The 14,836-nt window shown below is 38.5% G+C and overlaps 1 protein-coding gene across 1 annotated transcript in view; it reads right to left on the reverse strand.

The window, feature by feature from the left end:
• The window catches only part of kl (klotho), an 89,222-nt gene that overhangs the window by 33,526 nt on the left and 40,860 nt on the right, over positions 1-14,836 (reverse strand). Inside the window, exons 2-3 of the mRNA XM_059964089.1 lie at positions 10,424-10,940; positions 3,825-4,093 (exon numbers count right to left, since the gene is read on the reverse strand). Of these exons, the coding sequence (XP_059820072.1) occupies positions 3,825-4,093; positions 10,424-10,940 (786 nt within the window). The remainder of the gene's footprint in view (positions 1-3,824; positions 4,094-10,423; positions 10,941-14,836) is intronic.

The raw sequence follows: 14,836 nt of genomic DNA on the forward strand, positions 1-14,836 counted from the left end.
ATGGTAGTAATTACAGAAAAGAAGGAGCCCACTCGACCTTGACTGACCCTTTCCTACAATCCCTGAAAAAGTTACAGGAGGCTGCCAAATCACTTTATCTTCCTCCTTTTCAAACTGATGGCCAAATATGTTTTAATATCCATTGATCTAATAATCTTTAGTTCTTCCCTTCCCTTCCCCATTCTTTAATCCATTAAAAGTATAGAACATATAAAAACACATGCAGGTTTAGGTCAAACAACTCCTCAGGGCTGCCCTGCTATTCAATAAAATCATGGCTGATCTGATCCTGAGTTCGATTTCACTCCATTGACAATCTTCAGTAAGCATTGATTTCACTATGATCTGTCTGTGACTTGAATCTGGTTTGCAATATTCCTATTGCAGTAGGGGAGGAAATTCCTCCTCATTCTATTTTAAATGACTGACCTCTTGTTCTGAAACAGATCAGGCAGCGGCTATGGCGGACCCTTGGCAACTGGTCATTTCCCTCCACGGATGCCAGCTGACCTACTGAATCTTTTCAGCTTTTTGTGCGTATATTCAACATTCATCGATACTCTAGTGTTGTTTTCTTGCCTATAATCTGCATGTTTGGCTGCACTTATCCTCTTCACCTGAGTCATTAATAAAGTTTGTAAATGGACTGGTTTAATTAGGCCTCATTAGATTAATTAGTTCAGCATAATATCATGGGCTGAAGGGGTTATTCCTGTGCTGTAATATTGTCTGTGCTCCAAATTATTACCATCCTAGCGCTGAGTCCTGCAGAACTCAACTAAATACAGCTTGCCAATCAGAAAAGAGAAAGGTTAGTTTTATTTGTCACAATATTATTTATTTATTATCCTATTTTTCTATGTGTGCGTGGAGAATGTACAAACTCCTTAAAGACCGGGGCACAGAAAGAATTTGCATGCTCTTCCCATGACTGCGTAGGTTTCCTCCAGGTGTTCTGGGTTCCTCCCATGTGAAAAGTTGTTACATACGATGGGGACTTCTTCGAGCAACAATTCTACTGTGTCAGATTCTGCAACACTTAATGGAAACCAGGTTGATTGCCACTGGCAGAATAGCACCTTACCGAGTCCTTTAACTTATCTCCAGTTTATATAATATTGCTTTACATAAAATCAGTAAGCTTGTCTGGGTTACTTATGAACTCTTTCATGAATGTTTGGGAGGAAGTTATTCAATTAGATTACCTAACATATGGCATCCACTGGTTATTTCACACCTGTTATGTCACAACTGCATACCAGTAGCTCTACTTCATTAGAAGTTTGAGGATACTTGGAATGTCACCAAATACTCTAGCAAACGGCTACAGATGTACTGGAGTGAGTGTTGCATCACCACCTGATATGGAGGCTCCAATGCACAAGGTCCAAATAGGCTGCAGAGGGTTGTAGCTCCATCACCTTCCTCACAATCGAGGGCATCTTCAACAGGCGGTGCCTCAAGAAGGTGGCCTCAATCAATAAAGATCCTCTTTATCTAGGAAATGCCCTTATCTCATTATTACCATCATGGAGGATGTACAGGAACCTGAAGACCCACACTCAATATTTTAACAACAGCTTCTTCTCCTCTGCCATCAGATTTCTGAATTGTCCATGAACGCATGAACATTATCTTTTGCACAATTTCCTTATTGTAACTTACAGTAATTTTTATGTCTTGCACTCTACTGTTGCCACAAAATTATCAAATTTCATGACATATGTCAGTGATAATAAACCTGATTCTACTGTATTATTGGACGGGACCAAAAGTGTTCATTTTACTGCATACCTGAATTCTTGAACATCCCCCCCAAGCCATCAGGCTGATCAACACCTGCACTCATTAACACACCCCATCACCCTCACTACCACTACATCCGCACTACTACTTCCTCTCCACAGCCCCTCAGCACCCTTCATCCCCCCCCCCATGCACTGCCGATTTACCCTTACACTCCACATCTCATACCAACACTGACATAGACACTGTCCTACTGTATTTCCATGCTTCCTGCTGCTACCTAGAAGAGTTCCTCTTGCCAACAGTCACTACATCATTTCCTGTCAGAGTCACCTTATGTTCAGATACTCATGGATCCAGCATCACTCATGTACAGTCAGTCTAAATATAAACTAATCTTTTGTATTAACGGCCACACTCAGCAGTTACTTGTACATTGTGTTTTATAGGATTACTTAGAGAACATGCTGCTTTGGAGCCAGAGTAACAATCATTTTGTTCTCCTTTACACTTGTGTGCTGAGCAATAAAAAGTCTTCAATCCGAAATCTTGTATTTGGATTTCGGTTTCAATACAAATTTACTGTAAGATCTTAGCCCAACATTATTGGCAACATGTTAGAAGGGAAGATTAAAAAAAAATCTGTGTATTGGTATTAGAGAAGTACATTATTACATAATCTCTGGAACCTTGAAGTTTTCTCTAGCAATCTGTTATTGAGATAATATTAAAGTTTTTGATGTTGGAACTGATACTACAACTATTAAGGGTCACAAATCTAAGGTGGATAGATGGGGTTAAGGTACAGATTTTATGGTCCAATTAGGTATGAACTACTTCATCTACTTCAACAGGGCTAAATGAACAACTCTGTTCCTATGAAATTCATGTTGTATAATAATGTGTCCTAAGATAAACTTCTGTACAACTACATGCCAGTTTTGGTTATGATAAAGAAACTGAAAGATACATTAAACATGGAGGATCTGAAGGAGTCCCTCGAAAAGGAGACAAAATAAGATAACACTTCCATTTTGTGTGCTTGTTTAGTTACCATTTAACTTGCAGTTATATATGGGACAAATCTAATGCAGAACATTCTCTTGTGTCTTAAAAGGCATTCCATTTAGGTCACATTGAAATTGATCTTTCTTCATAGAGGAAATTATTTTCATTCTCATGTTTAAATGTTGATCACACTGGTTCATTGCACAAACTATGATTACAAAATCTCCACAACCCAGCAGAGAGCAATTCCAGCGAGGGCAAGAGGAACTGGAGTAGCAAGGAGGGGCACATTTCAGGAAGACATTTTGTGCATCCTACAATGGGTTGAATCTGATTCTCCAAACCCCAGTGGAATATTATCGCCCCCTTAACCATAAGAGCATAAGACATAAAAGCAGAATTAAGCCATCCAGCCCATTGAGCCTGCTCCACCATTCCATCATGGCTGATTTATTATCTCTCTCAATCCCATTCTCCAGCCTTCTCCCTGTAACCTTTGGTGCCCTAACTAATCAAGAACCTATCAACCTCAGCTTTAAATATACTTAATGAGTTGGCCTCCACAGCCACCTGTGGCAATAGATTTCACAGATTCACCTTCACTATGTTAACATAGGACAATGAATGTGTCCTCTCACAAATCCTTATTGGATGTATGGTAACTTGCTTCCAGTTGTCCTAATTCTTTGTGTACAATGGACCATTCAGTAAATAAAAACAGGATGACTTAGTGTTATTAAAAACACACAACTCAGAATATTTTTCACTTATTTTGTGCAATATTCAATGGAATGCTTGAATGGAATTATTAACACTATGTAAAGTAAGACTTGTAAGCTGATATCTGTGGCTAAAAAGGGGTTGTGATATAATTTACAGAGGATGAATCAAACAGTACCATGACTTTTGTAGTGCCATAGTAAATGTCACAATGCAAGATACAATTTATAAATAAGAGGAAACCACTAAGTGCAGTTGGATGAAACTGATTTTGATATAATAATCATGGTTAATGACTACATCTCCTTTATCTGGTTAATCAAATCAGGACCTTAACTTAAATAAAATACCTGTATGACATCTTCTGAAATACCCCATACAAAATTGTGGGGAAAGGTTCCTGTGATAGGTTTGTTTTCTGGCACTGGTGGGAATCCTTTGTCTTCTATCACTTGACGATAAAAGAGAGCAGATGATTTTGGTATTCTCTCCTTTTTCTGGCTTTGAAAGTCAATGTAAAATAATCCTCGTCGGGAATTGTAACCAGCATCCCATTCAAAGCCATCCACCAATGACCATGCAGTGTATCCAATAACATCCACTCCATCATATTTAATTGCTGTAAAATTACAAGGAACAAAATTTTAATGTTGAAACTCTATAAGGGTATAATGCATCTGTTTTACAAGAAACATTTATCTTCCAGAACTACTTTAGTTGACTTAATTTTTTTTTTACAAAAATATTAACTTTGTTTATAGAGCACTTTTTATACAGATGATGAAGTTCAAAGTACTTTGCAATAGGATAAAAGTACAAAAATGAAAGTACAATAAAAATAAACATGAAAATAAAAGACAAAACTATGGTAGTTAAAAGCAAGGTTAAATAAATAGCTTTTGAACGCGTGTTAAAAACTGTTAATTGAGTCTGCATCCTTTATAGTTTTAGGTATTGAATTTCAATTCAATGACTTGCCAATTATCTTAACTTAAAATATAGTAACTTTATGTGCTGATTAATTAGAGATGCACTATAAACACAATATTTGATGCTTTTAAAAGGGATGCTGGTGAATATAAGCAAAATTGTACTCCATGAACTGGGTAGCATAGGTACAGTTATAGTTAGGTTTCACATTCTTTTAGCTAAAGGACCAAGGCTTAAAGTTTGAGGTGTGATTTTAATTTGATGGTGTAAGACATAAAGCAGGTTCCATTATTTATTAATTTTAAGTAGGTTATTATTTCCTAGTTCATGATAGTTTTTCGATCAACATATACAACTGTACTTAATACTGTGAAAATGAAAGAGGCTAAATTTGAAAATCATAACAATTTCATCACAAATGATAACTACTCCAAGATAACAAAGACCTAAATGACTTCCAATATGGTCAATTAGCAGGTCAGCATTCAAACATCAAGAATAGATGTTTACCAAGGCAAAAAGCTCATTATTTTGTGACATGATTTTAGCACCTACAGCTTATACGATGGCAAGTTTTTTTTATTACCAACAGCTTATGCCAGATGTGCAAGTGGACTTTGCTTTGCAAAGGAACATTTTTGTTCTACTATTCTGCCTGCTTGCATGTTAGTACTTGATCTGAAGGTCTTGATATTACCCTTGTTGATGAAAGAATGTTCATCAAGTAACATTTTTCAACATAGCCTTTCAGTAAAGTTCCTGTAGCACTTCAAGAGAAGATAATATTGTACTATATTCAAGAGACTAATACACAGAATTCCAAATTTATGTAACCACTGCAGAAAAGGCTTGGATGGAAAATAGTAATTTAAAACTTATTTTAATCTTTCATCCACAGATACCCAATTGAGAACAAATTCTCAAAGATGTCAAAACATACAAGTTTAAAACTGCATAATCTAGAAAGAATAATTATACATTAATATTGGGAGTGTAACACACAGACTACAGCTAGAACAGAATGAAAAACTGGGGAATTAATCCACTGTGGACATTGGTGAGGGAGCAATCCTGGTATTTCATTTAATTTTGCACAGAGTTTAATTTACTAATGCAATTTTAAGTTTAACTTGCAGTATCCTTTACAATTTTGAACAAGGTAAACAAATTACCTGACATTTATAGCTGCCAGTTATTTAGAAGTCAGCTATAACTGGCGACTATATAGAAACTCAAAATAATCCATTTACTGGAAATCTGTAATAAAAGCATAAAATGCTGGAAGCACTTGACAGGTCAAGCAGCAACTGTGGGAGGAGAACCTGGGTTAAAGACTCAGGTTGAGGACCCTTTGTTGAAATTGGGAAGGAGAGAAACAATACAGTGTCAAGCTCCAGGGAGAATGGTTGAAAGGAGTGGATAGGGCGAAGAGAATGGTAAACCTTCAACAAAATACTATCATGATATAGCAATATCCTGAAGGATCCCACCAACCCTGTTCACAGACTGTTTGTCCCACTCCCATCAGGGAGGAGACCACGTAGTATCTACACTAGGACCACCAGTCTCAAAAAACAGTAATGTTCCCCAAGCAGTCAGGGTAATCAACATCTCCACCCACTAACCTACCCCACCACCACTACTTCATCATTTCCTGTAGAGTACAGAAACTCCTATACCTAGCATTACTTTATTTACAAATTATCTACGTGTATAAGCTATCTTACATATTTAAATTTATTGTGTTTTTTCCCTATTGTGCTTTTCGTGCTGCACTGAATCCAGAGTAACAATTATTTCATTCTCCCTCACAATTTTGTACTGGAAATGACATTAAACAATCTTGTATCTTGAATCTTGAGCAGTCAATGGATTAAGAGGGGCAATTAGGGAGGGAGAACATAGTCAATTATTCATAAAAGCTAGTAAATCAGGCAAATACAGACAAAGGAGTGTAAGAGCTGCAGGATTCAGAAATGCAGGAATGCCCAGCAGCTCAGGGTATGCTTATGGGAAGTGTGAAACTGAGTAATGTTATAGATGGATAAGGGGCTCATTCTGCGACAGACAGAGAAAGCAAGTTGTGGAATTTAATATTGAGTTCAGAAGCCTGTAAACTAGCTAGACATGAAATGAGGAGATAACCCCCAAACTTGTGTTAGGTCTCACTGTGACAGCATAGGTGGCTGCAGAGAAATCATTAAGAGTGGGAGTGGGGAGATTAAGTGCAGATGCAGGCACCAGGAAGCTCAGGGTTGCCCCTATGGACTGAATGTAGGTGCTCTACATAACATCACCCAACCTGCATATGGATTCTTTGATGTAGAGACCACATTATGAACACCAGATATAGTACACTAGATTTGGAAGAATTGCAAGGGATTTGGTGCTTCACATGGGAAGGGGAGATGTGAGAGGACAGGTACTGAGATAAGCGCTGTAAAAAAAGGAGTGGCTGGTGAAAGCGAAAGAGCAGATCATGGAGTCCCTTCAAAATGCCAGAAGGAGAGAGAAAGCAAAGATTTATCTGGTGATGGAGTCTTGGTGGACATGGAATAAAGATCAAAGAGTTATCAGTAGGAAGAAGGCAGAATAGATGTACCACTCTTTCTTTTACTCTAATGATTGGAATTTAAGTTTTAATTCTAGTGAATAAAGGCATGGCTGGCTCCTCAGTCACAATGAATGCAGATCCTCTCTGCAATAGGAAATCCAAGATGTTTCTCATGCACAGCTACTGCAGATGCAGAAAGAGTAATTAGCTAGAAGAGGCTAGACTTGCGTAATGGAGTTTGGGCAGCATCTGGCATCACTACAGGGCACAATGTGAATAGAATGTTCTAGATCTAGTTATTCCATAGCCTAACTGTGTACAGACAGAGAGAAGGCTGGCTGAAGAAAAAAACCCAAAGAGTAATGTTTGTGTTCCTCAATAGAATTCTATAACACTAATTGTAAGTAGTAATAACTATCATCATTGGTACATGTTCATGCAATAACTGTTTAAGGTTAAGAATTTCTTTGGAGCTGGGTCAGCTGGGCTTTTTAACTTCATTCTGGTTAACAATTAAGAACAGAATGTTCATAATCGAGAAGAATTACTGAGTTACCCACACAAAATGCAGGATGAACTCAGCAGGCCAGGTAGCACCTATGGAAAAGGGTAAACAGTCGACATTTCGGGCTGAGAGCCTTCATCGGTCCTGATGAATGATTTCGGCTTGAGATGCTGCCAACTATCTGAGACAGGGAGTGACTGTATTTAAGTTGATGCTGGATAGTTGTGTGTAAAAGATAATCAGGCTGCTAAATCAGTTAATTATAGGAGGCATCTGATAGGTAGTGTTATAGCTTAATGGCTAATTTTTGTGTTACAAATTCATAATAATTCTACATTTCAGTCTGGCTCTCTCTGAGGTGTTAAGTGAACACAGTGATTTTGAATTTGACAAGGGTATCATTTCTCTGCCCCACATATCTAAACCTCGGGAAAACTCAGCTGTAGCTTATTAAATCATCACTGCGAATTACCCTAAAAAGGGAATATCTAACCATCATCATCAAGGTGGAAATTATCAATCTAAGAATCAGGAACAAAGCTATTTACATAATGTAGACATACATGCCTGTCCAATACAACAGAAGCACTAAGAGAGGAATTTTAATCTTTCAGTTGAAGTAATATCCTACTGTCCAATAGGGGGAGCCAGAGAAACTGAAGTTGGCATAAAGATTGAGGCAGATAGAAATGTTTATCACATAAAATCCCAGTTCTAATTGGGATGCCCTATTCCCCACCTACATTAAGGTTTCGGATGGATCAGATAAAGGTACAATGTAAATGAGGCACTTCAGAGGTACTTCGCTGTTGGAGGTGTGAACTGAGATGATGAGTCAAAATTTGGGTTAACCTGAAGCATTCTGGACCTAAATTTCTCCTACGACATATGCTGTCTCACCAGCTGAATTTTTTCAACAATTTCTGTTTTTATTACAGATTTACAGCATCTGCAGTTTTTAAAAATTAGTTTATTTTCCCAGCTAACCTCATGGATAAACATTAAATACTACATTACAAAGGAAGTTCTGGGCCACCTTATGTACATGAATCAACTTTACTATACAAAATAACACAGCAACTCTTTCATTACTCACTGTATGCAAATTGGCCGTCACTTGTCAAAGATCAAGGGGATCTTATTTGAGGCTTTCATTTTTTTTTTAAATATAATGACTAGTCTATTACTAAATGTACTCAGCTAATTAGGTCCCATTTGCTTCTTTCTCTGACATGTACCTAGTCACCAAGTCAGTAACACAAAAAAGGATATTTAAAAGGTCTGTGATCCACTTCTGAGAAATATTAATAGACAAAACTATGTACTATTCTGGAGTCATCTTTCATCATACTGCATGTGAAACTGGTGTCACTGAGGTCATTGAAAATTAACCTGGATGATTTTACTCTGAACATCAAGTTAACAACTGTGCCTTTATCTCATGTCACACCACCCTGCCTGCTAGTGATAAAGGTACTGTACGTAGGGTATGATTACAGACTCTCTTGAAGAGCCACCCCAACATTTTCAGCCAAGCAAAGTTGCCAGAAGCAAGCAGATCATAATAAGGATAGGGGAATGGGGAAAGAACTAGATCAAGGAATGGCAACCTCACTGGAACAGGCCTTTTGGCCTAATTAGCTTACAATGATGTTTTATCCCCCATGAATGCCAATTATCTAACGCAATCTTCCTGACCATTCTCGAAGTCCTTTAATATCCCTATTTCTATGCAAAGCAAAGTAATGTGTGGCTGAAGAATTCAGCATTCTGGTTGGGGCTGATCATATACCACCCAGGTGCACAGTAATTTATTTTAGCAGACAGTGGTGAACTTCTGGAATCCTCTGCCCTAAGGAGGTTGTTCATGTGGAGATAGATGGCTTTGAAAGATTGGGAAACTGAGGGTTATGGGAATATGGCACAGTTGAGGAGCTAAGGCCTAAGGTGATTCGGCCAAGAGTGTTTTGGGTGGTCAGAGGCCAATTGACCCTACCCTGCTTCTATTTCATTGGCTTCTTTTGGGCTTATCCTCTTTCTCTAAAGAGATTCTTTCAAATTCAATACATAATGATTTGTTTTACAGCCTAACAGAATTTACCAGAGGTGTAAACACAAAGTACACTGCAGATGCTGGGGTCAAAGCAACATGTACACAAGCTGGAGGAACTCAGCAGGTTGGGCAGCATCCATGGAAACATTTCCACGGATGCTGCCCGACCTGCTGAGTTTTACCAGAGGTGAATAGTTAAAGGTAACAGAAGTTCAGATGGTGCGGTATAATGAGAAGGAATTTTGAATTATTCCCATAAGCTGTGTCAGCATATCCTTTATTTCAGCCCACCATTAAATTCTTGATCATCATTCCAAAAAATATTATTATTTTTGTCTGATGACGCTGTTCCTGTTTAGCTTGTATATCTAAGATTTCTCCTGGAGTTCACTCTCTATACATCTGTGTTTTTGAATTTGTTTCTACATGAACCATTTGAGGATACTTTTAGACTAAATAGCCATGGAAATTGACTTTATCAGAAGTTTCTATGCAGTTTTCTAACTTTCAGGTAAATTCTACAAAATTGCCATATGAAGAATGTTTGATAGCTTTGGGCCTGTATTCACTAGAACTCGGAAGAATGAGGTGTCCTTTTAGAACAGAGATGAGGAAGAATTTCTTTAGCCAGAGAGTGGTGAATCTCTGGAACTCATTGCCACAGGCAGCTGTGGAGGCCAAGTCTTTATGTATATTTAAGGCAGAGGGTGATAGATTTTTGATTGATCAGGGCATGAAGGGATACAGGTAGAAGGCAGGAGATTGGGGCTGAGAGGGAAAATGGATCAGCCATGATGAAATGGTGAAGCAGACTTGATGGGCCAAATGGCCTAACTTTGCTCCTAAATCATATGGTCTTATGGTCTCAAAAATTTTCATTAGGGAAAAGAAAACAGAAAAAGATTACCTTTCAGCACTTCCATAAGGAAGTTCTTTAATGGGTACATATTATACACATCTGCTGTCCTTGTGTTGCTGTTGCTGTCATCCCAACCATTCTCCACAATTAATATTTTTGAATTGTTGTACTCTGTTTGAATCCAAGAGAGAAGTTGTCTCAGAAAATATTTTTTCGATTGGTTAAATAGTAGTTTTGCGTCTAAAAGTCGAAAACTTAATGGCCCAAATGAGAGAGCGAAGAAGTCGGCCGTTTTTGTTATTTTCATTTTCTCTTCATCATCAAAAACTGGCAGTAGAGATTCAAGGTTATCTTTCATACATGCTGGATAATCGCCATCTACGAATATTGGCTTGGCGAACCACCCTAGTACAGAGTTGATGGAGCACTGGCATAGCTGCACCGTTTCTGGATTAATGTCCCCATTTTTCGGCCCAACCCAGTGGGAAGCCAAAGCGATTGACACATAGCCCTGTTGAGACTGGCGAAAGTGATCATTGTAGATATGCCAGGTCCTGGAGTGTGCCTGAAAATAGACACATTAAATATAAGAGAAAATTCAATTCCTTTATAGATATAGAGATACTTATTTGATAACATTACACCTTAAAGCCAAAATCTGTTCCAAACTGCTGTTGCTCAGATGCAGGTTACTTTCACGCTGGCCTACATTGGTTGCCAAGTTACGTTGCAATTTTATATAACTTACTGGCATTTAATCTTCTTTTGCAGTTCATTAAGAATACATCTTGCAATTGATGGTGCCAAATACTTTAATATATACCAGCAGTTAATTTTTATCAAAATTTAAATCTAATATCTGTAAAATATAGAGCCTTTGATGCCCTTCCAGTAATTTTTACTGGAAGATTTTGTTACCTTCCAGAAAATACAGATTGTTCAATATTGGAACAAAGGTGTTATTAGTTTCAGATGAATCGATCAGGATTTAACATCAAGTAAATTGAAATTTTTCATTACATTAAAGGTATGATATAAGTGAAGGGGCTTATCATAATGTAGTTACTGGAGATACATTTCTGATGATTATCTTAGTGCATTTTCAAAGCAACTTTTTGACTTTTACCCAGCTGATAGAACATAAAGATCATTAGTTGTAGAGATACAACATCAAAACAGGCACTTGTGTACACTGTGTCCACACTGACTATTAATCAGATATGTTTGTTCAGTGCCTTTCACAATCTCTGGATGTCCAAAAGCACTTGTGAGCCAATTAAATACTCTTTCTTCACTGTTCTCATAAAGGGAAAGCAACATAAGATTTATAAAAGCAAATTTGCACAATCAAAAACTTGGTGATTGTCCGCAATCTGACTTCATGATGTTAGTGAATGTATGAACAGTAGACAGAAAACCAGGACAGATTCCAGTTGAAAATTGAAATTAAAGCCATTGGGTATTTTATATCTATGCGAGATAGTAGATAAAGCCTCAGTTTAAGATTTTCAATGAAAGACAGCACCTCTTGATAAAGTAGCAGTCCTTCAGTACTGGGCTGGATTCTCACTCTAAATCTCTGGTTAAATACACACACAAAACGCTAGAGCAACTCAGCAGATCAGGCAGCATCTATGGAGAGGAAAGAGCAGTTGATGTTCTGGCATGTGACCTTCCATCAGGACCCAACATTGACTGATCATTCCTCTCCATAGATGCTGCCCTCCTGCTGAATTCCTCCAGTATTTTGACCATAAGACATAGGAGCAGAATTAGGCTATTCAGCCCATCGAGTCTGCTCCACCATTCCATCATAGCACAGCTACTTGAAGAGACTAACGGGGAGGACACAGAGTGAACAATTCTTCTAATATCCCTGTGCAAAAATCTTAATTCATTTTCTACCCTGTAGCTTTAAGATCTTAAACATAAAACACTCTGCAAATGCTGGAAAACAGCAGATCAGGCTGCACCCATGGAGAGGATCAAAGAGTCAACACTTCAGGCCAAGACCCTTCATTCTTTCCTGGAACATTGATTCTCCACTCCTCTCCATAGACACTATGCAACCCACCTGTTATGTTTGTGTTGATAAAAAACGAACTTAGCATGGGTAAAACTAACACATATTTATTTACAGTAATGGCTCTAGCTCCACACGATCAAGTGTGACCAGCTCACCAACGTCACTTCCGGTTCTGGGTGAACCACCTGCATTGTACACTGGGAACTACAGTTCTTGATTATGTACACATATAATAACACATATTCCCCTTTAAAGAAAAACCAAACACAATACTCTGTCCTCATAAACCTGCAAGAAATAATAATGCTTTCCAATAAAGGTGTTTACTTTAACTTCAATTGTAATGAGAAAGTACAGTTCCTTATTCACTTAGTAATTCTCAATCAGTCTCTGAGGTGGTTTGATTATCCTTTTTGGTCTTCTGTTTGTCTCCATGGGTTTATTGCTTTCACTTGCTGTGTTCAGTCTCTGATCAACATGTTCATTTTTTTCACATCCTTCTGCCAAGATCCTATCTGTTCATCTCTGTTCTTGCTGTGTGACCATAATTCACTCCATGTGCCTCATAATGGACTACATCAATGTGATCAGTGAGTCTTTGTACAAGTTTTAACTGATTTGGTCTCAATTCACAGAGCTCCTTCTGTTGGCTGTGTATCATAGATAGCAACTCCTCCTGTCGGTTTATGTTGAACTGGTGCTGTTGCAATGATCTTGGGGATTCCGTAGTCTCACCATCTTCCTTTTTATTTTTCATCTTCAACTTCAGAGAGAATCATGGAGATATTTTTGATTTCCAGTCTTCAATGGGAAGTTGAAGAGAGACAGATTTTGAACCAAAGCTGCATGATGTGGAAGCAAGACTGGTGACTTTTTCATCATGTTCTTCATCACTCTGTTCCACATTGGCATCCTGACTGTCATGCTGGTGTAGCTGGTATGGATGTCTATGGAAGGTGGAGTTCTTGTGCTTTTTTTGCATAATTCTCTGGAACTCTAATGGATGCTATTATGTCTTTCTCAAGTTATATCAGGTAAACATCCGAGTCCCTTAAAAACATCTGCTTACTCTTCCATGAGTGAAGCGTGGTCATCCTTGGCCTGTGAAACCACCACAAAAACTCTTTTCACCAGTTTGAGCTTTTCACATGGACTGAGGCATAATACTGGCTGTACTCAATTTACAACAATCAGTAGCTGTGCCTTTAGGTGCTGCCCTTGTGCTTGAAGATCACTATACGGCCCTCTTTTACAGGTACGTTCTCTCCAATATAGCCTGTCACTTTTAACGTCTCTGGATAAATCTAGCTCTTCACTTTGAGAGTCTTGTAATCGTCCATAGACAACAGATTTACCTGGGCTCCACTGTCAAGCTTGAATGGAATTACTGTCTCATTCACAGTCACTGGAACAATCCACTTATTTTCACAAAGACTTCCTCAGCAACCGTGTGCACCTTTCTCGTGGTAGTCCCAGCTTTGCAGCGCTTTGCAAAATGATTCTTCTTCCCACAATTTTGTAGGGATTTCCATAAGCAGAAAATGTCTTTGGAGTGTGACTACCTCCGCATTTGTTGTTTGAGCCTTCTGCTTTGCTTAGCGGTTGCCTTTGGGAAATGCCTCGTTCACTTTGTTTTCACAGCCTGCACTGTTGTTTCTGCCCTGTGCAGCTCCTTAGCTTGAGGTCATGTGGTCTCAATTTGAAAGCATCTTCACCAATGACATGTAGAAAGATAGATGCTTTCAAATTTTCACCCACACCTCTGGCTCTACTTGCTCATATATATGTATTGAATCACAGTTTGAAGTGATCCCAGTTATCAGTTAGATTGCCCGTATACTGCATTGGTGCAGGAGGACTTCGGTTATCCATTACGGGGATTTATAGCTTCTCTCACCTTAATCTCTTGGAGAACTTCTGGACGTAGTGTGCTCTCACTTCTTTGGCCGACCTCATTGCTGCTAGCACTTCCTGTAGCCGCTTAGTCTTTTTTTCCCCTCTTGGAAACCGCACCTCCATTTTAGTTGTTCGCGGTATTCATTTACTCTCCATGTTTAGACTCACGCCGATTCTGGCGCCATGTTATATTTGTTCTTGATAAAAAGCAAACTTAGCATGGGGAGAACTAACAAATATTTTCGACAAACTCTTCTCGGGCTTCCAGCCAGTTACAAATATTGATTATAATCGACGCTTTGATGACAAAATCTACCATCTTCATCAGGGATAAGGCTTGGGCCTGTCTAGTCAGGAGGTATTTTTACCCTCATAGCCAGTCCCTCCTGATTGGTTAGTCCTCATCCAATCATCCGCTCCCCCACCTTGTTTACAATCGAATTCCAGTTCTTACTTAGAGCGAGACTTTTGCCTTTGAGAAAGTTCTTTTCCTCTAGTTGTATTTCAGTAGATTCCTTTATCAGGTGTATCCATGTGGG

The sequence above is a fragment of the Hypanus sabinus genome, chromosome 3 (genome assembly GCF_030144855.1).
Source record: "Hypanus sabinus isolate sHypSab1 chromosome 3, sHypSab1.hap1, whole genome shotgun sequence".
Classification (NCBI taxonomy): Eukaryota; Metazoa; Chordata; class Chondrichthyes; order Myliobatiformes; family Dasyatidae; genus Hypanus; species Hypanus sabinus.